The 25,107-nt window shown below is 37.3% G+C and overlaps 1 protein-coding gene across 8 annotated transcripts; it reads right to left on the bottom strand.

The window, feature by feature from the left end:
- Window positions 1-1,594: 1,594 nt before the first annotated feature.
- ppm1ab (protein phosphatase, Mg2+/Mn2+ dependent, 1Ab) lies at window positions 1,595-23,020 on the bottom strand. Of its 8 annotated transcripts, XR_001810601.3 has the most exons (8): window positions 22,335-23,018; window positions 20,952-21,818; window positions 20,675-20,792; window positions 15,916-16,027; window positions 14,890-14,947; window positions 14,360-14,512; window positions 10,463-10,523; window positions 10,229-10,309 (listed from the first exon to the last, which is right to left on the bottom strand). XR_001810601.3 is itself a non-coding variant. In XM_017456270.3 (7 exons), the coding sequence occupies exons 2-6, from the start codon at window positions 21,810-21,812 to the stop codon at window positions 10,506-10,508; spliced, it is 1,167 nt and encodes a 388-aa protein (XP_017311759.2). In that variant the 5' UTR covers window positions 21,813-21,818; window positions 22,335-23,020; the 3' UTR covers window positions 10,229-10,309; window positions 10,463-10,505. The 8 variants fall into 8 exon arrangements, 4 of the variants coding, with proteins under 4 accessions (XP_017311760.2, XP_017311759.2, XP_017311758.2 ...); XR_008393440.1 differs by lacking the exons at window positions 10,229-10,309; window positions 10,463-10,523 and adding an exon at window positions 1,595-2,632; XR_006981022.2 differs by having other exon boundaries at window positions 10,463-14,512.
- Between the last annotated feature and the right edge of the window lie 2,087 nt (window positions 23,021-25,107).

The raw sequence follows: 25,107 nt of genomic DNA, 5'->3' as shown, positions 1-25,107 counted from the left end.
CATTTGTTTTGCACCATTTTGAATGCTACATTTTTTGTTTGCTTGTTTAATCTGAATGTATCACATACAGAAGGAACAACTGCATGATATTTTATACTGTCATTACTAGTTGTTAATTATTAGCAGATTAGAGCTAATAAGTTTTTTGTTAAAAAAAAACATTCATATAGCAGATCAGTTTGGCGGATTTACTCAAAGAGAAGTCATTTGAGTAAATAAGTGTTATTAATTAATCTGAACAGCTGGATTTATTTAATGCCGTATCTGATTAATAACTGCTATCTGTGGTGGCTTTGTGCTTTTGAAGTCATCTGCATTAACATGTTCAGCCCACTGATGCTGCCAACTTTTTTTTCACAGTACAATTATCAACTTTAAATGGCAGGAAATTATCAAAAAGTATTCAAATAGAATAATTTCTTCCGTGTTTCCAAACAAAAGTTGTATTTTAAACACTTTTACTTTACCTTGATAATCACATGGGGAAAAAAACTGAACATTATAGGATGAATAGATGTTTCATGTTGCGATGAAAGCGAGAACACATTTAATATTGCCTTATGTAGTAATAAAATTAAAATAAATTTCAAATGAGTTCTTAAAGATCAAGAGTACATAATGATCAGAGTTGGGTGTTAGGGTCATGGCCAGGTTAGGTGAGCTCCTGTCATGACAAGCCCTCGCATCTACAGTAATGTGTCTGGGCAGCAGGCGAGTCGAGTTGTGAAAACCTGTTTTTCTTCTCACAGCTCTTCACATATGTCTCTGCACATATTCTCAGCTGATGCCAATTAAAAAGATTAGATCTTAGATTAAAATGAGCTCCGGTCCCCCTCCTCTTGCCAGTTAGCATATCCAACAAGGTGATCAGAAATCAGGTAGAAAGTGCATGACTTCCTGTACACTTCTGTACTTTTATAAGAATCTTTTCACCTGCACAAAGAAAAGACCGTTGATCGTGTCTATAGCCCCAGAGACTGGAGAAAAAAAAAACATGTATATCTGCTCTGAGCAGCATTTCACTGAGGTACACTTTCCTTTCAATCATATGAAACAACAAAAAAAAAAACTGGATATTTTGGGCTTTTGCATTAATGTTGAACAGACATCATTCATCTGCACACAATATACTGTAAGTCTAGTATGTATAGTCTTCTAAACACATCAAGGTTTTTTTTTCCTCACAGAAAATTGCTTTATGGTTTGAAATGCAATTTTGATCATAGAAAAACAAGAAATGATTTATATGGTATCCTTTGTTGAACATCACCAATATGAAAACCATAGAAAATGTTTCTTTCTCAATTTTTCTCTCACCACTGATTTTTCTCTTAAACTCTTCAATCATTCTCTCTCTCTCTCTTACATACACATAAACACACATATTTGGCACCATATGTATATACTATTATTATATTATATATATATATATATATATATATATATATATATATATATATATATATATATATATACACACACACACACACACACACACACACACACACACACACACACACACACACACACACACACACACACACACACATATGTGTTGTTTTACTGTTTTTATTTTGTGCACCATTGATTACTATACACTAGATGTAAGTAGTTTTCCTTGAACCAAAATGGAATATTGATATTTCTTGTGCATTTAAAGATCTGTGATTGTAGCTTTCAAGAGAAATTAAAAATAATTACAGTAATTGATGCATAGTTTGAAAAAGAACTTTTGCTATTAAATTTTTGTGCGTAATTTTCCTGTAATTGAAATGGAAATATAGATTTTCACATGTAATTAAAATTTTTGTCAGCACTGACCAAATATTAGAGTCAGAAACAAGGATGAACAAACGCTCTAGAAGTGGATTTTCTCAAAACAATAGAATACAAATATGCTCCAGTATGTTTGTAGCATACAGTATCTCATAATAATGAGGAAAAGAAATCGGCAGAGAATTCAGGCACTCAGGGCTGATCAGCGTATGATGATAAATGCTGATCATCTTCTGGAAATGACTCACAATTCTTAAGAGGGACGGATTAACACACGCTAAACAACGTTCTTTGGAGTAGTTGCTGATTTTTCGACCCAGTCCATTTTTCCTACTCTGTAATTTCATTCGTTGCAAAGTCAAAGTCTGTGTTTGTAGTTTTAATTTTATTTATTTTTTTTTTTTTAACATTTTGCCCTTTCCTGTAAATTAATGTTTGCTTCAAAACTGTTTTAAGGTAGTGTAAGAAGGGTAAAGGAATATATTTACTGTTATATATATTTTTCAAGCTAAAGTATTCATTTGACTTCAAACCACATCAGTGTCATATGTGGTACAAAACAGGGGGGGGGGCACAAATAAATCTGATCCATTTTACAGGAGTTTGTAATTCAGGATGACAGACACAGATGTAGTTCTGGCACCTCCAATATGTCTATGCTCACACAGATCACTCCTTTGTTACTTTAGGTCAGGAAATAAAAAGGAACTTCCTGGTCTCTGTTTAAGAGCGACTGGCCAGCTGCTGATAGCAACAAGTCAAATCCGCCTGAAGGGAAGTGTCTTTATGCTGAATCTCCGGATACTCCACAATGTCCAGCAGCTCAATAGGCATCCAAGGGGCAGGTGCACTATTACTTAAAAAGAAAAAAAAAAAGAAAATGAAAAAAAGAAGAAAAAAAAAATAAAACACTGAGCAAGACACAGGGTAATTTGACTTATTTTATGAATGCAATTATTGGACTGTTAAAATAAACTTTTACTAATTAGTAATTTAATACATATATTTTCGTATTTAATACTTTTAGCATACACTGTTATCCAGAGCGACTTACTGAGGTGCTTTGTAGTCTCTATCAAAAACATTTCTGCATACTAGTTCAGTAGGTCAGAGGCCCTATTAGGAAGAGGTTAGTACAGTAAGAGAGTAAAGAGATAATAATAATAATAATAATAATAATAATAATAATAGAGGAAAAAGAAAACGAAGAAGAAGAATCACTCTTTAGCAGCAGGCCTAAAGAGCGACACATGGAAGGTTCACAGTGTTCATTTAAAACAGACTGTATGAAACTGTATGTACTGTTGATACACACACTGTATGAAACACACTTGCTGTTGTACTTAAACCAGGTTGCTGGAGAACCACTGCCTATCCTGGTCTAGGTTTCCCACTGTTCAGAGGGAGGTCTTGACCAGCTCCCAAACAGAAGTTTCAACTTCTGTAAATTGGAGTGACTGTTCCAATGCAAGCAGTAAATGGCTATTGTATTGTAGTGCATGCCACACTATCCAATATTGTAAGTTCTCACTTGCATCTGCATTCAGTGCATGGGCTTCATTCAATTCAGGATTCAATAAAGGCATCAAGGGCTGCAACGTGACCCAGCCCAATCTACTTGTGATCCATCATATTAGCTAAAATGTTTACCATGGAGCTTGGTTGGGCACTCTGTCCAAATGTTACTTTAAAGCTCTCAACTAAATGTTTGCATTGTGTGCTGTGTGAAAGAGCACATTTGGCACTGTGTGTTGTGTAGCACTATCGATTCTACGCAGGCTACCATCCTTTGGAGTGACTGCCATGGCAGAGGCCAACCCATTTTTGGATGATGAGACCAAAATGAAACATGGCATTATCATTATCAGACTGGAAACATAACATAGCTGTAAATATAGTATGCTCACGCATCTGAGATGAAGGACGTGCACCTCCGAGTTGCACAGTCACAACTCCTGAATCATCAATTTCTGCTGAGCCATGTCTGCCACCAGGTCGTTAATTCACCTAGAAACTTAGATTGATCAATGCCAAGGCAGTGAGCATACTGCTGGTATACCGATTCAGTCAATGGCTATATAAGCACAAGTCTTTCCGCATGGTTCGGTAAACATTTTATGAGGGCTTTGTTGAAGCAAAAATGAATTCCTGTCAAAGAGTTGTATGTCACACAAAATTCAAATGTAGGTCTTACGGTAGGTCAGGTAGATGCCGGGGGAACCAGATAACTTAGCAGAGTCCACAAGAAACAGTGTGGTATGGTTTGGTGATGGAAAACCACTCATCCACACTAGTGGCATGTAATCACAGGCATTACTGTTCTTTTGAAACACTTCAGAAGTACTGAACTCAAAGGAAGAGCCATATAATCTCTAACTCTACACCTACAAGGAGGACCAACAAGTGATGTGTGTGCAATCTAGTTTCCAGAAGTGTACAGCATTAAAATAAAATAAATAAATAAATAACACCAAGGCAACAGTGCTGTACCTGATACACTGGTACAAGCAGCAAGCCCACTAAGACTCTATTGTCAATGTCCGTGTCACTGCTGTGCTGAGAATAATTCTACAACCAAATAATATTTATAGAGCATTGGTCCTGTAGCAGTCCCTTTCCATTGAATTGTGAATGTCTGACTAATTGTGTATAGCAACAGATGGACTACAGTAAGTATCCCCCAATCCCCCTGAACCCCCACCTCACACCCACAGGGAGTGAACAATCGGTTCCCATCACTGTTAATATTTTCCCTTTGAACAGCTGAGATAAGATGCATTTCCTTTAAATATCTGCATGCATTTATTATATGTTTATCTACTATATAAATCGAAAAGCTAGATCTGTACAAAAACCTCTGTCTAACTGAGGGTGTAATGTCTTCAGAAAATTGTGCATGCAACACTATTTAGCCTCACTGAATATTTATATTCGAGTATAGATTATGTTTGTGTGCATATTCTGTGATTAAAAATAAGCTTGAACCAAATACCTATGAACTTCTGGTTTCTTATACAAATACAAGACCTTTTTGAGATACACATATAGAATGGTTCAGAGCGAGGCTTGACAAAATAAGGCTATTATACATCATTGTTGATGTGTGATTGCTGACAGGCAAAAGCAGGTAGTGCCATTAGACATGAATTTGTACTATGCTCCTCAAACAAAGACCTCACCAGCTTCTCTATTAATACAACCAAAAGGGCAAGGGCAAGGACAAGGCACAGAAAAAAAAAAAAGATAAACAGCAAAAAATAAAATAAAATAAATTAAAAGAGCTTGTTCATGACAAAATGTGAATAATTATGTTACTGGGGGAAAAAATCATACATGGAAAAGAATAGACGGTAGCGTATTAATCTTATTAATGTGTTTTTTTTAAGCATAATAAAACTTATGCTGTATTTTTAATATCTATTTTGTGATATAGATTTATTGTATTTACAAAGCAATGGATATAATAATACTGAGGCTGACTGTAGTACTATAATACTGTATATATGTATATATGTAATAAGCTTTTTAATTTTGCAATAAAAAGCTACATATTGGATGTAATTTATAAGTACAATTTTTTTTAAGTATTATTAAATATTATTCAGTTTTTTTGAAAAAAATATTGCATCAAATCAATGCAAACCAAGGTAAGCAAACCAATGTGCTTGCCATTTTTTACTTTACAGAATATGATTTTCTGTAGTTTTTACATATTATGTAAGATTTTCAATTATTTATTTACAATGAATTACATACATTATATTTCTCTATTTTAGTAACTGAGCTGAAATGAAAATGAACTAATCATCTACTTAAACATTTGATTAAAAAAAAAAAAGTATAATAAAGGATTAGGCTTAAATGCCTCATCGTCCACTGAATCCACATCCATGTGAATAAATTCGGACCAGCCTTCCCCATTTTTGTAGAATGCTTAACAAATCACACCAGCTCTTCCAGCTATTTGTTAGTAACTGCTTGCAATATTTTCCAATGAACCTATTGGTTTCTATTTTCCAAAATATAAACAATTTAGTGATATAAACCAAAGCAATTCTAACCATGATAAATCAGTTACTAAGTATGAATAAATGAATGCTGTAAACTTGTCATCGCACGAACACCCAGTACACGTCTGTGTTAATGAACGTGGGTCTATTTGTCTTGAAAGCTTCTTATTTGTCTTCCTGGGCCAAAAAAAAAAAAAAAAAAATTGGGAAAAAAAGACTTTTATGCAACTCTAATGTGAACATTGCAACAGGCTAAAATCTTCAGTTTGTTTATTCTAGCTCAGTCTAATTTCGATACGGGGAAAAAATGGCAATTTTACTGCAATGTTTGTGACTGACAGGGGTCAGTATTGCAGAGTGCACAATCCACAATCAGCACAATGCACAAAAAGTTGCTTAAGGATGTCTCACAGATAAGACATATGCTGTTAACAAGCAAGAAGAAAGGACTTCAAGCAGGGAGGCTGTGACCCTAAATTCAATGATTTGTTGAAATGCTCACTCACTTTCTCTACCTCACATGCTTTTATTACAAGTGTGGTGCAGAGCAGAGAAGGTAACACCCTGACCCAGCAAGACCTTCTATAGAAACAAAGCCACCGTCAGAAAACCACAGACGGACAGGTGGTTGTAAGGGAGAGTCTTGGATCTCTGGAATAGCTGATATATTCATGTCTGTGGTGAGTAAATGAGTAGGAAAATGAGAGTTTGGTGGTCAACTTCATGCAATCAGACCAAGGGAAACCATCATCAAGAAGAAAAGCTGCTGCTAACCTAGACTCAAATATTTAATTTAAAAGAGGCAGAGCGAATGGAAGAGTGTCGACTGAGCCAGAATGAGGTCAACAACCTCATTTGATTTGGAAAGTGCAAAGAAGCTGTACTGCTTCAATACTGCCTCAAAATGATAAATGTACAGTTTTAATGAATACACTTCTCTTCACTGAGTCAAAGTGAAATACAACTCAATTCACCAAGTGAAATAAGTACACAAGCTTGGAGAATATCTCTCTCTCTCTCTCATGTAATGTAAGTCAACCTTTTAGCACCTTACTGTACATATAGTGCTGGCATTTAATTGTTTGCTTCGGCCTTGCAAGCATTTGCCTCTGAAGCAGGGAGAGGCCTACAGACAATCAATAGAATATGGAATGCAAACTCTATGGATAGAAAGAGAGAGGGGAAAAGCATAAGGAGATATATAGAGATCTGGAGAGATTCGCTGGCCTTCATTAAATAAAGATATCCTAAGAATGGAAGTTAACTGGAGGAGAGGGGGCTGACATCAGATCCCAGGGAAGAGCAGGCAAACTGCTGTGCAGACTTGCCAGTCTTGTTAGTCACACTTAATGATCTCAGCATCTCAACAAGCCAAACAGAGCATGAGGACATGGGCTAGATAGCGTAGGCAGCCACAGCTAGGCCTGAGTCCTGCTGGTTTTAAAATACAGGCTGGAGAATATTACATCACAGCTAATCTCAGCTCATACTTCTGGGTAAAACTGTGGCTGTAGTTCAGTTGTTTATGCTAGTAATCAGTTTAAAATATATATTTTATATATATATATATATATATATATATATATATATATATATATATATATATATATATATATATATAGGAAAGTAATGGGGGGATGTACAGTATTTGCAATGCATTAAATACAAAGTTATGAAAACCAAATGAGAGATTTCGGAACATTGAGTGAACTATTCACTGGAGCTACAAAAAAAAAAAAAAAAAAAGACAGTGTGTCATTTTTTAAAATCTCAGAAAAAAAAAAAAATTGTCCGAAATTGATTTCATTTAGCTATAACCAAAGATGAAAAACAAATTTATACTATTCCTCATACAGGTCAATGTTCAGTAATAGATGATTCTGACTTCCTTGTAGGTTCTTTTTTTATTCATTTCATTTAGCAGAGGATTTTATCCTAAGCTTCTCATGATTAATACTGACCTGTAATGTAACTACGAGTTCTATGACTGTGCATTAATATCCAATGGGACAAAGAAAATTGTTATAATTAACAAAGACTCTTAAAAAAGAAAGTCAGTTAAACTGACCATTATATTCACACTTTAAGCTGTCTTGATGGGGTAGCCTCGGAAAAATGTCAAACAGCAGGTGACCATTACTGTGTGTATTTATGCCTGGAGTGCGGTAAGCATGATATAGGAGTGTGGTATAGAAGATATGCTTAGGATTGTGAGCTAATGAAACCAGTATACAACAAAGAATTGTCCGCGGTAGCTTGTCTGCAAACACTTAGTAGCAACAGTCTCAGCAAGTGAGTAAACATTATTATTATTATTATTATTATTACACTAAAATAGCATCTCTCTCTCTCTCCCTCTCAGCACTACCCAATTAAACATGGGACTAAAGTGCCTTTGGGTGTCAGTCAAACAGTTTGCAAAAATATATAGGATACCTATTATTATATGATACTGTACACTTTTTATTCTCCTTGTTTATGTGTAACTACTGTATATATATATATATATATATATATATATATATATAAAATGTTGGACATTTGAGCGTATATAGAAACGCTGTTCCACTTCAAACTTCTCCATAATGGAGGCATAAATGGAAAACTTGGGTCTTCGTCGAAATCGATGGACGAACTCCTGTGTATGTATATATATATATATATATATATATATATATAAATGCACATAAATAAAATAATGCTGAAGTGAGCAGTAATCCATAGCCTATCCGATGGACCACAGAAAAAATGTGCCTGATAAACAGTGAAGCAGGATGAGAAAATCTCTGGCTCCCTCTAGCAATGGCATTTAGCTGTGCTACTGTCAGCCTGAGGTACAGCTGGAAAGAAAACACAAAGATAGATTTCCTCCCTCAGGAACAGGAGCCAAAACACTGAAACACTATTAAATCGCTGTTAATCTCCAGAGGCTGATGCATTATGTGTGAAAGCACTGTCACTGGGGAGAGAGTAATTCAGCGACCAAATTAAATTTAATCTGCTATTAAGGAGTCATACAGCCATATGAGCATTTATGGCTTGAGAATGCTCTGCTCAGTCGTCCAATGTGCACCTCAAATCCATCAGATGATATAATAAATCAAATAAGCCAATCTCATATCACCAGATGTGTGCACGTTTTGTTTGTATTATGTGTGCAAGGGAACAACCCTGACACAACAGTAGCACTAGCATCCCTCTTTCTCTATTGCTCTTACCCCCATGCCTGCTGCTCCAGGGCAAGAACACGTTGAGCTACTATAACAGCCCAGCACTAAGCCACCATATGGCTTTAACAGCGGCTCAGTGCTCCAGATAGAGCTGAGCATCATGCATGGGTGATCAGCGAGGCCACTAATGCTGTAATTAGACAGACAAGGCCAGGTCAGCTGACCTGCTGAGTTCAGCCTCCCAGTGATCCTGCAGCCTCATTTGTCATCCCCAAAACAATGGAGGCCTCACATCATAGCACAATGTGTGCATAAGCATGTAAGGCTCATTTACATACTCTCAATATATTCTCAACAATTAGGAATACTGGAAGATCACTTCTAATAGAAATGAATGTCAAACCTTTAGTTTGTAGTTTAGTAATGGTTATATATATTTTTTTAATTCATTTTGAATTTCTGCTAGGATAACAAATTACAAGATATGCTACATTCCATACATTGTATTTGGGATGTTTTGGTTATGTATAATACTTGAACATGCTTTACATAAAAACTAAACATAAATGACCCATTTAATACATTTTAAAGCACATCATCTGTCAATCAATAAAGAGTGGTCTTTTGAAGAAAAAAAAAACCTGATATGACTAGTCATATCTTAATCAGAGAACAAAAGGTAAGATTTGTAAATCAATAATTCTATTGTAAGGCAGACAGACAAATTAACAAATACAAGAAAATGAAAAGCATCAATAACCAAGAAAATTTGGTTTCAACCTATTCAAAGTAAAAACAGCACATTTGGAAATTGGATCATCCTTTTGGCTACGCTCTCATTGGAAATAAGTAGTTAGGTAATGCTGAGTATTATGCTTGTGCTTAAGCAAAAAGCCAGAAAAAACTTGCTTAGTTGTCCCCCAAATAACATCACTGAGCATATAAAAAAAAATATGTTCAATATGGATAGTATAGTATACATCAATTTTCAGTCATTAAATCATATTCTAATTTTAATTTACTGTTGGTTGTTCCCAGTTAATGCACTAACTTGGGCAAAAAATGGATAAATATTCCACAATAAACTCTGATCATGACAAGCACACCTAATTCTTCATTCCATGAGCACAGTGCTGTAAATTTAGTATTTTGTAGTATACAAAATATATATCTGTGAAAAATCTTCTAGGTTGTATATTCTGAATTAAGGTTTTAAAAGACCACTCCACAGCAAATGTGACAGTTAATATGTACCAACCATGACAACATCAATGAAGACATGATTAATGTTTATTAATGATGAACAAAATCAGACCACAGTGAATCAGGGATGGTATTCTTTCGGATAAGGAACTAAATGGAAAAAGAAAGAGGAAAAAAAAAAAAAATCCAGAAACACAAAAAGAATAAATGTTAGTCATTTATCCAAAGTCACTACAAATTCACTTCTAGCTTCTATTGTACATGAGTTATTTTGGCGAAAAAGTACAAAATTGTGTGTCATACCATGGACTTTGGTTGACCCACGCTTGACAAATTGCTGCATTTACTAGCAACTACAAAAGAGCTGAACACAATGGGAGAAAAAGAGTTATATATTTGAATAAATATCTTACTCTTGGTCATACTGAACTTCATAGTGAACATTCATTATTCAAACACACCTACAGAGAGATTCCACAAAATGTTAAATTAATAGTACATCTACTGATATGGTCAATATATAGCCAAAGTATGTGGACACCTGACCATCACACCCATATATGGGCCTTCCTGAAACTGTTGCCACAAAGTCAATACACAATTGAATACAATGTCTTTGAATGCTGTAGCTTTAAGATTTCCCTTCAATGTAATTAAGTGGTCCAATCCTGTCCAATCCCAACACCTTTGGAATGAACTGGAGCAAAGACTTACAGCCCTGCTCACACAACATCAGTGACTGACCTCATTAACGTCCTCATGCCTAAATTGGCAAATCCCCACAGCTACGTTATAAAATCTACTTGAAAGCCTTCTCAGAAGATTGGAGGCTGTTATAGCAGTAAAGTGGGTACCAACTTTGGAATGGGATGTTCAACAAACACATATGGGAATGATGGTCAGGTGTCCACATAGTTTTAGCCTTATAGTGTATATAGTTCAAGCTGGCATCATCAGTGGGAACAACGATGCACATAAAAATACTTATTTAAATACACAGAAGTACTAAGGAACATGTAGTGCTTTAAAAATATTACATAAAGAATACACAGAGAAGTTTATGACAACTACCCCATCCACTAAAACACTAGAGAACATCTCACTTTCAATAAGCAATGGCTTGTGACCATAGATTTGGTGGGGCAGGACCGAATTAATAAAAGCATAACCTCAAACAAAATTAACTCAAGAGGTTGTCACACATGACTTATGCTATGGGCTAATATCTAGTGAATTTTTAGAGTAACCCTGTAATATGCAGTCGACAGCATACAGTTATCCAGTCTAACAGCTCAATTTGTTCAACTGTGTTCAACACCACTCCATAATCCTCCTTTCCCTCTCCAAATCCTTGCAATATATCTTACAACAGAAATGTTTCTGTACGTCATAGACACACTGCCTGCACTAACAGTTTGCCTTTGTTTTGCAGAAATTAATTAGATTCAATTCGGATTACTTGCTATAAAACAAGATCTTGGCGGCCGCAGAGCATTTTTAAATGATCCCCGTGGCAACCCTGTCGTTAACTGTCCTGACCGTTGCTCCTCTTCCGCTGAAAATATTCGTATAGTAAAGCGAGCATGTGGCAGAACGATGCCTGCCGCAATGGACCTTGTGTTTGTTGCAGTTCGCATTTTTGACCACTACGTGCAATAGTAAGTCTATACTGCTAAAAGGGGTTGCTGCCCTGCAACTACACAACATCTGAAAAGGCAGGCAAATCAATGAAGCATTGGGTTAGTCACTCAAAAGAGCAATTAGTATTTCAATGGAGATTTAAATATATGGAGCTGAGAGTGAAGACTTTATGAAGATTAAGATTTGTTGTGCAGCTGAGATATAGAGTGGGGTTCTGCCCCCCTGCCCCTATGGACAAGCCACAACTGTTTTCAACGTTAAGCAAGTGTAACCAAATACTAGACAACCTTGTCTTGACCTGGGTCTATTTATGTTAACAAGCAATCAATAATTTTTTTTTCTATTCAATTTGCATTGCATTATCAGGCATTGTGAGAAAGCACACCACTAATTGTCATTTCAATCATGGGTGTGCATATACCGGACACACTCAAAGGGAAGTGGAGCTTATTTTAGTCACAGAGAGTCAAAGTCTCTTCCTTTGATGTTCAAAGCAAAGGGTAAGCAAACAGTCTCAATATGATCGCTGACCAATACTCATCTACAACATTTTGAGAGTGGCAGACCAATGACCGAAACAAAGCACAAACAATTGCACTGATATTACACAAATACAGTTACTGAGAAATCACTGATATTGATGTTTACTGCTGAGAGATCATTATTGTTAATTTAAAATCTGAGCAATCGTACCATAGTAAACCAACAGCGCTCACAAAAAGAGGTAAGTCAGTTAAGAGGTAGAGACTTTGCAATAGTAGATGGCTGAGTAATGATATAAAGTAAAGGTTAACTAAAATGGCAAATTTCCTGACTTGATAGCACCATATGGATGGCATAGTGAAAACTGTGCCATTTATTATGCATATACAGTTGGATGCAAAAGTTTGAGCACCCCTGGCCAAATTACATTTTGTTGATTTTTGAAGTGAAAAGTGAAAAAAAAAAAAAACTGTTGTGACAAGCATTTAAAATGAGTAATTATGGCATGTGCAAAAGTTTGGACACCCTACGAAGTCAGTAACTTCATAACACCGAGTCTGACAGATATGACAGGCTGCATACACTTTCATTCTTGTTTAATACATTTTCACCCACTCTTCTAGCTGTGAGAAATTCTGATATTTACCTGCAAATTTTCAATGATGTTTATATCAGGGGACTGTGAGGGCCATTCGAAAAGTTTCAGCTTGCATTTCTTGAAGTAGTTTATTGTGGATTTCGAGGTATACCCGCAACCTCATTTTTGATCATCGTCTTGTTGAAGAGGCCAATTTCTTTTCAGCTTCAGGTTCTTGATTGACAGAATTACGTTTGCTGATATTTACTGGAATCCATTCTTCTATCTGTGCCACAGACTGCCACATAACCCCAAAGCATAATAGATCTACGTCAATCTCAACAATTGGCATTGTTCTCATCATCAAACACTGCTCTTTTGGTTATTGTAGCCAAAGAGTTACAGGTATACTTCATCAGTCCACAGCCTCTGACTTACCTAGATGTTGTTTTGCAAACATCAGAAAAGGTTTCCTTCTGATGACTCTTCCATGCAGACTAAATTTCTAAAACCAACACTACACAGTAGAACTGTGCACAACCACTCCTGTGTCAGTTACACCTTCCTGCAAGTCCTTGCTGTCATTTGTGGATGCTGATTTGCCTTTCTGCCCAGCATACGGACAATTCTTAATTCAAATCTTAGTGTTCTAGACCTTCTAGAGCTTGCCTCGACTTATACAGTTCCCCTTATTTTTCTTAATGACATTGCAGACAGTGGAAACTGTGAGCTGGAAGCGATATCTTCTTATACGCCTTCCTCTGCTCTGTAAGCATCAATAAGTTTCAGAGAATTCATCATGCTCTGAAACTGTTATTCCTAATGACAATTCTTGACCTTCCAAACGAGTCCTAATGAGTCAATTATGGCCTAACACGTAATTACAACTGGAAGGGTGTTCAAAATTTTGCACAGGCCACAATTATTTTGATTCTATTTTTTTAAGGAACTGTGTATTAACATTTTGATGAAAATACATATATTTTTTAATTATTTGCCACGGTGGTTGTTGTTTGTTTTTTTCTTCACTTCAATTCAGCCACACCGTCATATGACAGATTTTGCCAAGCCACCTCACGTATTCTGGAATTGCATTGATTTTTCAGCTTTTGAATGATGACCCATAGATGTACTTAACTGCAATATGTTGAACAGAAAAAAGAACATTCACAAATAAAGAATATAAATTTCCCACTGATTCACCAAGACATCTCACTTTATATAGACTCATTTCGAATCTAACATGCAAAGAAAGAGCAGGAGCAACTGCAACACACACCAGTAAGTGATTTCATCATATTTACCAAGAAGCTTATATGAATGCCCATACATAATATGTAATTTATTCTTGAATAGGAATTGCTTTCAGCACATGCTACATATATTCATGTTCCCAGACGTCAGTTGTCCTCATTATTATTCCTGTATCTGTCTTTCTGTGACAGCATTTAAGGCAGTATACAAAGTGTGTAATTAGAGGTAGCAGTAGGTCTTCTTACAGTAGTCTTAAAACTGGAAGCCCCTCGTGTTGTCGTATCATGAGATCAGCATCTTTTTCTTCAAACAGTGTGTAAAAAGTATATGTGGGAAAGAAAGGATCCTGTTTACAGCCTGGAGGATCCGCATACATTGCCCCAGTTGGTGGCTCCACACTGAAAGAGCATGTTTAATACAGGCTTAATGCAGGGGTAATTTGTTTCTCACGGTATATTCAAGTCTTATTACTAGGTATAACTGCAGATTATGCATACTATTACATGGTGACTGTAATTATCAGGGCAGCTTCACGGAAAAGAACTGCTATCAAATTAAAATGATTAGAATGGCACAGGGTGATTACGTCTCAAATAAAAAAAGTATCCACATCATTTATAGGCCACTTACTTGTAACATGTAACACATTCATATATATCTGTTTACTTATTCCTTGTAGAAAGACATGATTGAAGAAAGACCCAACAGGCAAAAAAGGAGTATAGAACACAATGTTATCAGTACCAAAAATAATGCTGGCCTTGAGGATACTCACTGTGCTGTCACTTTGGTTTGGGTTGAGTCTATTGTACATTTCCTCCACAACGCTGCGTCTATGGGGACAAAACAGGAAACAGCACGAGTTACTCTGTGTGTGTGTGTGCCCGTGTGTGTGTGTGTGTGTGTGTGTGTGTGTGTGTGTGTGTGTGTATATATATATGTCCCCATATACTGTATATATTTTAAAAGTAACAAGTAACTATACCATGTTTTTGTCTCTTTTACTTGTGAGAGCTCCCCATTTTGCTGCGAGTCAGCAGTAAGGTGACACTGCCATTCTCATGACAACATTTCATAAACTGTGTAGAGTGTATACTGTTGCAGTGTGTCTCTTGACCTACTTTATTTCATCAGCCTATCCGAACTCAGAAATGACCAACTGTGAACTACTGGGCCTGAAGAGATTCTGGGCCAAAGAGATGATTCAGACAAATCCCTCCCACCCTCCCTCCCTCCCTCCCTCTCTCCCTCCCTCTCTAACTGTCACTGACTTTATGCTTGCTAAAGAGATTGGGGTGCTATATATATATATATATATATATATATATATATATATATATATATAAATAAAAGCATAAAGTCGTGACAGTTACAGAGCTTATTTATTATAGGGAGTGCTGGGAAGTGTGATGAGAATTCTCTGAGCTGGGCAGTCATTTGTTTATTATGCCAAACCATAAATCTAAATGACTCTTCATCTGGACAGGATTTAAAAATGCATCAGCTTGACATGAATAATTTAGCTGGGAAAGTAATGAGCAGAGAAGATAAGGAGAGTAGAAGGGGAAAAGAAATGATCTACAAGATTATTTGTCAGGCTTTTTTCCTCAAAGAATCATAATAAATAAATAAATAAAAATAATTTAAAAAAAAAAACACCATAAAATGAGCATTATAATTCTCCACTAATTTGTTGATAATAGCTTAGCATTTGCCTGCAGCTGGACCTTAAACTCAACCTTCATAATCTTGTTTGAACGCTTTTTTTTTTTTTTGCTTGATGGTTGTAAAAAGCACTCACTTGCTAGCCAGCTCTCCCCCAGGTGGAAGGTTAGGGATGCTCTCCGTCGCTAACACACACATCACATGGGCTAAGTCTGGAATGCTGTCCACGCCCTGCTTCTTAATGAGTTCTGAGGAATCACAAGGACTTTTGGGGTAAGTCAGGTTAGTCCAGGGAAAGCATGTTATATGTCTACACAAAATCCAAACTTAAAAAAAAGGAATTAATTTGTGTCTAGATATCATAAAGAAATAATGTGAGACTGCACGATAACCGAGCTTAGTGGGTGAGTCATCGCTGCAGGCAGCCTGTCAAAGGTTGTCTTCTATGACTCATGCTACCCCCAACCTGTCCCTAATATAAGTATAAATAAATGCTTTCCAAGAACATGTATCCTTCCATACTTTACTTAGCTGTTTTCAAAGAACAAACACCCGAATTTAACAATCAGTCCCCCGATACATTTCTAATCAGACACACAGTCCCCCTCATACGTATCTACATATCCTATAGCAGGTAAGATATGAGCTAGATATGAACCCTTTAAAAATTATAGCCTACTTCAAGGTGCTAATGCATGAAATAATGTAAACATTTCATTATTTAATAATAGCAAGAGAGTCTGATGAAACAAACACAAAGAACAAGGCATTTTTGTCTAAATAAGAAAGCTGACAATCTCAAGGGTTCAATAAGTAACTTTTATTTGAATCATCATTAACATCTAAGAATAACATCACAATTCGTCTCTACATAGCCAGTGTTTGAGTGCTAACATACAAAAATAGAAATCAAACAAATAAAGCATAGAGTGCTCATCCCCCTTAATGAAAAGCTTTTCTATTGAATTTCCCTTCTATGAAAAGGTCAAATAATTTCAAATAATATCACAAACTATATGATAGTTACCCACTGAGTGGTAATAAACGAATGCAAACACACACAGAATGCTGAGGCTAAGAAAGGTTCAAAGACTGTAACACTTGTCACCAAGCTTGGATGAATCTGATCAAATAAAATACTGAGATGTCATTGGAAATAAATGTAGTGTGCGAAATTGTTCTCTGGAGATGGACTCAAGACGCTCAGAAATGTCTGATCAACTCACAAAACCTTCAGATTACAATTAAATAAACAAGCTTCATGACACTGGTACACAACTTACAGATAATTACAATAAATACAGGGAGGAATTATAGCTTCGATCATAAAATTAGTAGTGCTTTTTGGCTGAATAAATTGGAATGCCTGGGTGGTTTGGTTCAGAAGAGGTAAATAACGTTGTTAGAAAAAAATAAATCATTCAAATAAATAAGTGTCTTCGGTTGCTCGTCAGTTATAATCTTGAGAGACAAACAAAGGAAACATAGGGACGACCACTCCACTAAATGGGAAAACAATGTCTCTATCACCTTAGAAAAGTTCCCTAAGTTGATATGTTTAAAGCTAATACACTTGGTTTGTTTTTGTAGATTATGTTACCTAACCACAGCCTCACAGTTCAAAACCTGTCCAACAAGTCCAGCCAGAAAACACCTTTTCCAAGGTAAAAATTTCTTAAAACCAGTCACACCAAACAAATCCAAGATGGTGTCCACTACAATAATCACTGTAACTGTTGGAAAATAACTCAAAGTTTAGAAAAAACTGTAATACACTGGGCCTCGTTTATCAATCTCTATCAAAAGGGTACGAAAAAATCTCAAATACAATTTATCAAAGGCATATAAATCTCTGATTTGTGCAAAAATGGCCTCATCTGCTGATAAATTTGATCAATTTCACCTGAGCCTAAGTGGAACGGGCATGTACATAATGCTCAATTACTAGACACATGAATCCATTTACTAGCTTTTATTTAAAAGCTCGGCTGTGGATAGTTCTGCACAATGGCGAGAGGAAAGAAAAACTGCTTCAGGCTTTGGAAAGTCAAAAAAAAGGGTCACAGCGATACAGAAATTGCTACGGCGTTGTATTTTGGTAAGTCAGTGGATACGTACTGACCTTTCAATGGTGTGACCTGAGTTTTAGTAACGGGTGCATTCTCAGTGCACAACTCCACAGTCTCAATTTAACTCCACATTCAACAGCCACATAAACCAACTGTAGGTCTACTGAAATATAGGTTTCAGATGATTGGTTAGAACAACCGCACTCAATAAGCAAAAAGTATATTTTCATTACACATTTATACACCATGGGTCAAGTCACTACGTAGTTCGTATACATATCTGCATTTGAAGTTGAACTGAGGATTGGTCTACAAAACCTCACACCGACACATCATTAATAATACCTCAACCTGTTGTGCATTCTAATCATAGCCTAATCTCACACTGCGGCCGTTTATAAATTACAAAACTGAGAAACCATCTCATCATATCGAAAGAAAATCCTTTCCAGATGAAGTAAATCTCATCATACACTTGTGCTTTGGGATAAGATACAGATGAGCTGAGCACTCATTTGTCTCTTACGCCAAAGAATGCAACTGAAATCATAATCAAATCTGATTGTACACACACTCAACAAATATGAGTTTCTGACTGCGCTTCCAGTTATTTATGAGACCCACTATCTGGAACATGTCAGGTAATGCTTGTCTCCTATTTAGCATATTATTTCCACAAAAGGAACAACTGCCATATAGTGGAAATCATGGGAGGTGAATATCACCATTCGTTTTAGTCAAGCTACTACTAACTGTTGTATTGTATTAACTAGTACCTATGTTTGTGTACGTGTGCGAGTGTGTGTGTGTGTGTGTAAATGAATGTAAAATCCTTGTTTCTTCACGTACGTGTTAGTGCACTATTTTGCTATATGCTACAGACTTATAGAATTTCATTCCAGATACAGCTGCACACACACAACTCCACACAACACATGATCAATCAAGCTGGAAGCATGAACAAATAATGTCTGATGTTCACCACTAAACACATAGTCTTGCAATAAAGAACTGAAACAAACAAACAAACAAACAAACAAACAAACTCAATCTGATTAAACGGAATAAAACAGTTGTTCAGACCTGGAAAACACAATAAGAGGCACAAGCCAGTCTGAGCAACGCTGTGAAACACTGAGAGATGGCACACTTCTGTTCTTCACTTCATTCACATTCCATTCAGTTCAATTAACAAACAGAGGAATGCACAAAGATCATTATTCTTACTGATGTCGTTAATACTATTATTATCATTATTATTATTATTAACATTAATAGTACTACTAATAACAATAATAATAAAGCTGTAGTTTTAAATCTACCTGCAAATTCTATACTTTGTGCAGGTGCTACCAAACATAACATGGAAATATTACACATCATACAAAGATTTCTTTGTATGTTCTTCGAGAAACAAGGAGAATGTACCACATTTGGGAGGGTAAAGTTATAATATGGACATCTGAAATGCTGCATTAAATGGTTTTGCCACCTATATGGAAATGCTTTAATTATGAATTTCCAGAGATAACCTTTTTTTCTTTTTTTATGTTGTATAGTTAGGAAGATTTAGGACAAAATAGTAGCATCAGTGGATTTGTTATTAAACAAATGATTCGAATAGCACATGTTCAGTCTTTTAAATACTGTGTTCAGCTCTGGTCTAAGAAATTCGAAGAAAAATGAATACAGGAATTAATAGTACATGTTTCAGAAAGTTCTTCAGACTAATTCAACACAACTCGGGTCTGATCGAGAGCAGTCCCCTTCTTAGTGTTGTTAGGGAAACGTCTCTGCGTTGCATGCAGGAATGCATTTAAAATCATCATGCTACTGGTATTGTACATGCCCGTGGACTATTTCGAAACAGCTTTACTCTTGAGCCAGCTAGTTAGTTTTGACAACTAGCGATAAGGCAACAGCATTCCTTGTTACAGGCGGAAACCAGAATCATGCAGAAAACGAGTATCAAGGCAACCAAAAGCAGTCACTGCTACAGATGCACAATATGCACCCTTGGACCTGACTTGTGTCTTGTAATAATTTAGTAATGCTACAGCAATAAATCTCGGACTTTTTGATTCATTCATCTAGCACATCAACTCAGGAAAGTGCGAATAAACATGGTGCCAAACTCAAACACATGCTTACACAAGAGAATCTGAACATGACACTGTAAGGCCATCGGAGTACGCGAACACGAACAGAACGCATCACTACACTAAACGTTTTGTCTTTTCTTAAACAGATAGCTACCACATGAAAAAAAAATGTGGTTCAAAATTTGGTTTGTTTTCTATATTAGACACCTCTAAATATAGCAGCTTTCATAAGAAACTATGGAGCGAGAAGTCGAGTCGGGGTTCTGAAGCCCTGTTATATGACTGGACTGCCTCAACGAGGAGTCGCGGTGAACCCTGGAGTAAGCCAATCAACATCTCAATGCACTACACACAAACATTTGTTAGGATTACAAATTCTGCAGGAATGCCTTTGGCACAAAGTCTGTATTCTCGCTGTAATGTTTTTATTGATCCTGACAAATGAGCCTTGTTAGAGTTGGGCTTCTGAAAAGTTTCATAACATGGAGATCATCTTACAATGATCTTTGTGGCCCTTTTTTTTGTGTGTGTGTGTGTGTGTGGGGGGGGGGGGGGGGGTACCATGTCATGGCATATTACATAATAAAATACATCTGGGTCTTTAACGGCATCAACTGATTGGCATTAAGGGTGCTATTTTCCTAAAACTGCTCAAACTCCTAAACAAGTTTTAATGTTCACTGATGTAACATAAGTTATTTATTAGCCTTTTTAGATGCTCCACCTTCTACTTTGTTCTGCAAGTACTTATCCAGCTCTGCTTCTCTCTTCACGGCTTCTGGACTGATCTTAGGTGCACCTGGAAAACATACCAGTACCACGCTCATGTTGTCACGGCTACCCTGTTCGTAAACAGAGAGAGAAGAGAAGGAAAATGAAACAGTCATACAATGCCAACTATACACTGACTCATTGTTTACTGATATTAATAACAATGGTGGTTGTTATATTACGTCTATCCGACCTGAAACTATTGAGCAACTTGATCTGTCAGGCCGTACCTTGTACAAACAGGTGTCCACTATTTCATTACACACCATCTCCAGGTCCTCGGTCACCTCTAGCCGCGAGCGCACATAGTCACATAGTTCCTCGTTGGTCATGACGTCCCAGATTCCATCACAGGCCAGTACCACAAACTCATCCTCTGCATCTGACCTTTCGATCTCATACACCTCAGGCTCTGGAGATACCAGTTGCTCTGTAGGGCCTTTCCCATGCACACACTTGTAGTCAAAATCTCCAAGAGCACGAGAGACAGCCAGAGAGCCGTTGACTCGCTGAATCATAACGGCGCCGCCCGCATTCTGAATCCTCTCCTTTTCTAAAGGGTTGCTGGGCTTGTGGTCTTGAGTGAAGAAGTGGACACGGCCACCACGGCTCAGCAGAGCCCGTGAGTCACCGCAGTTGATGAAATACAAATGGCTCGGAGAGATCATGATTCCCACGGCCGTGGAGCCACTGCGGTCAGAGCCATGCTTGCGCTCTGAAATAGCCCGCATGTGCTCGTCAATCTGCAGAAAGCCTGTGCGAATGCCATTCTTCACGCTCTCCACCGACGGCTCGGGATGAGAAACTTCATTGCCTCCACCTGGGCCTCCGCCTCTGAAATCCGGGTTGCTGGTGATGTGCTCCAGCAGGTGTTCACAGCAGTAGCGCGCCACCTGAGAGCCAGCGTGGCCATCATACACGGCAAAAAACGCCCAGGTGTTCAGGCCATGAGGAAGGCCGATGACCGCCGTGTGTGCGTCCTCCATCTCCACCCGCCATCCCTGCATGCTGCTCAGGCCATAGCGCACGCCGTTTCCCTCCCCATGTGAATTAAACTTCTCCATCTTTGGCTTGTCCAAGAAAGCACCCATTTTTGTCTGTTTTAACCAAACACAAAGGAGCATTGCAACCAGAAATACTTATTAGGTGCGTTTTTTCTTCTTCTTTCCCCCTATTTACTATTAACTTTCCCATAGATGTACAAACAACAATGAAATGAAAAATATCCTACACAGTGTTATTAAGCATGTATGTCAAATACACACAAAAAAGACACTTTAGAAAGTAAAAATGAAAAATATTATATATTTTTTTAAAGAAATATGCACAGTAAACACCTGTCAAAAAGCCACGCCCACATCTGCGTTACGGGTTAGATAACACAGTTAGCTAACTTTTTTGTTTTTACAGCAAGAGAGAAACTAAAACAAGACATAGACGTCAATCTCATACATCCAAATAACTGTCCTAGAGTACCACAAGTGGTTACCTTGTTTTCTGCTTCTAAATTAACGTTTATATCCAGCATGCTAATACAGAACTGAAGCTAGCTAGCTAGCTAACCCGAGTGACTTATTTGAATCCATTAAGAGTGACATATTAACGTTACTTACCAATCTCCTGAAAGGGCTTTGCTGAACGTCAAGCCGAAATACAAACACTGCAGAGATTATCTCCGTCAGCACCACACAGACCAGCTGTCAGACTAACCAGCAGCTGAACTACCCGTCACTAGTCGCTAGCTCCAGAAGTGAACGGTGAGACAGGTATTAGCTAATCAACTGGCTAGCGTGTTAGCGGACTCTCTCACTAGCTGGCGAGATTGGATAGGTGGAAGAACGGAACTGGGAGAGAGAGAGAGAGAGGAGGGAGGGAGAGAGAGTGAGCGAGAGAGAGTGAGAGAGAGAGAGATCCCTTTGTATCCCAGCAAGAGAGAAGTGCATTACTGTAGACTAATATGGTGGTCTACAGTAAGGTCCAGTTTAACACCTGTATTTTATTTCGCTGCAGTTTGGTCTTTTTTTTCTCGCAGAGGGAGGAATCCTGTCCGCTCACTCCCACTTCACATCAGCACATCTCTGCAGCGACGCTCAGATCCCCGGATGTAAGTCGCCCATGCCAGTAGGCTGCTTCTGCTTCCAGAGTGACGTCATCGGGGGGTGAACCTCTGACTGTTTTTAAGGCGCATTCACACTGGTGATGGGAAGTTCGGATCATTTTACTGACTCGGATCGTTTTACTGACTCGGATCTGCGAATGTCGTTCAGCCAAATGAACGAATCTTTTTTTTTTTCCTCGTCATTTCGTTCATTTGAGTACTTTTTCCAGCGAATATTGCCCACAACTCTTTGCGCGAGGTAGGAGGAGTTGTGTGACGGTTTGCTTCGCTGAATTCAACATGCAAAAAAAAAGAGTGTAATATCTGTGATGCGTCTTCAGTATTTCACTGTAAGAACTTAAATGTTAAAAACTAACCAATTTTTTTTTTTTTTTTTTTTTTTTAAGGAATAATGAATAAAGAAAATCTGAAATCCAACAGGGAGTTTGGGTTAGTGATGGGAAGTTCGGATCATTTAACTGACTCGGATCTTCGAATCTCGTTCAGAAGAAAATGAACGAATCTTTTTTGCGAGTCATTTCATTCATTTCAGCAGAATATAATTAAAATGTTACAGGTTAAATTCCCCAACACATCTACTACTTACTCAAACGTTGATCACATTTGGAATAAAAAAAAATAAACGATAGGTGAATGCAGAGAGGCCGAATTATGAGAAACAGAAATGATTCATTAATATCTTAGCTGGGTGTTCAGGCTATGCAGTCTGTTAGTTCACCTCCCAATCCGAGTCGTTCTTTCTTTTGTCACGTCTGTTCCCCGGAAACAGAAATTAGTTCAAACAGAGATTAGTTCACCTCTGGAGTCTTCGGGTTCGAGTTGTTCATTCATCCCATATCCGCACCATAGGCTGAATGCAGTGGGGCTGTGACGTGATGGACGAACGAATTGAAAATGCAACTTTAATAATCCCTCTTTTTATTAAATTATTAAAATTTTGCAGATTCTGCAAGGGATATGTCACATTTTTAGCACAACTGTACATTTTGGGCTAGAAAGAAAGCAGCCCCAGCATCTACTTAATACCATTCTCTGTCGTTTTGTTTACAGCATTGGTGGTGCTGTTGTCAAACAAATCCAAAGTAATCCACTTTAGGCCATTTGCTAACAGCAAGACAATGTGGATGCAAAAATTGAGCATTATTTTTTAAATGTATAATTTCCTTCAATGAGAGGGAGGGATGTCCTTGATATTAACATATGTAATTGTACAATTATTATATGGTAGTTGCATCCACATATGTGAGAAAAAGACTTCAGGTACCAAGTCTTTATCAATCCAAGATATGTAGACTATAAAACATCCTAATTTAGTTCATGTATCTTTTTCTTTCTATGCAAATATATGGTGCTACAGTTCAGTGGCGTAACCACATGGGTGCTACAGACTTCCACCATTGGCATAAGGTTTGCTACCTCTATTCTTAAATCAGACTTCAAAGAAGTCTATTGCACATACTAAATTCATGCAAACTATATGAAACGTCATGTTGATTTAAATCAACACCGTAGCGCTTTGGGTATTTTGACCAAATAACTTGTGGGGATTTATTTCAAAAATAGAATGCTCTGCAAATGCCATTGTATCCTGTATATAATTAGGTGGTGTCATACTATAGGATGGCACCACTTCATTATATATAGGATAAACTTGTGCTTGTCACTTGTTTATGTATATTGTTGTAAAATATGGAATAAAATATAGAAAACTAGAACAGGAATCTGAATCTTCAGTGGGCCCAGGTTGACCAAAACTACTGGACAGATGAAGCTTGGAACTTCGTCTGCTCTTTTTCCAATCTTCAACTGTCCAGTTTTGATCGGCTCTGTGCTCACCGTAGCCTCAGATTCCTGTTATTGGCTGACACGAATGAAAAGTGACACATTCTTCAGCAGTTGCAACCCATCCACCTCAAGGTTTGCTGTTATACACAGCAAACCAACCATTCTGAGATGGTTTTCTGCATAGCATGGTTGTAAAGAGTGGTTATTTGAGTTATCATAGCTTCCTTTTTGCTCGAACAAGTATGGCCATTCTCCTCTGACATTTCTCATCAACAAGCTGTCTCAGGCCACAGAACTGCTGCTCACCAGATGTTATTTTCTTCACAACAATCTGCAGTTTTTAAAATACTCAAACCAGCCTGTCATGTCACATGTTTCTATTTTTTCCCTCCCATTCTGATGTTTGTTGTGAACATTAATTAAAGCTCTTGCCTTGTATTTGCAAGATGTTATGCATTGTGCTGCTGCCACATGATTGGCTG

The sequence above is a fragment of the Ictalurus punctatus genome, chromosome 25 (genome assembly GCF_001660625.3).
Source record: "Ictalurus punctatus breed USDA103 chromosome 25, Coco_2.0, whole genome shotgun sequence".
NCBI lineage: Eukaryota > Metazoa > Chordata > Actinopteri > Siluriformes > Ictaluridae > Ictalurus > Ictalurus punctatus.
Note: the sequence above shows the minus strand (reverse complement) of the source record. Positions and strands in the feature narration are given on the sequence as shown.

Excerpts from the sequence above, each read along its gene's own strand:
- ppm1ab (XM_017456268.3), bottom strand. The coding sequence starts at position 21,812 with ATGGGTGCTTTCTTGGACAAGCCAAAGATGGAGAAGTTTAATTCACAT. Across the intron at positions 16,028-20,674 it reads CTTGCAGAACAAAGTAGAAG|AACTCATTAAGAAGCAGGGC; the intron begins GTGGAGCATCTA and ends GTGATTCCTCAG. Across the intron at positions 14,513-14,889 it reads CAAACCAAAGTGACAGCACA|TGTGGAGCCACCAACTGGGG; the intron begins GTGAGTATCCTC and ends ATGCTCTTTCAG.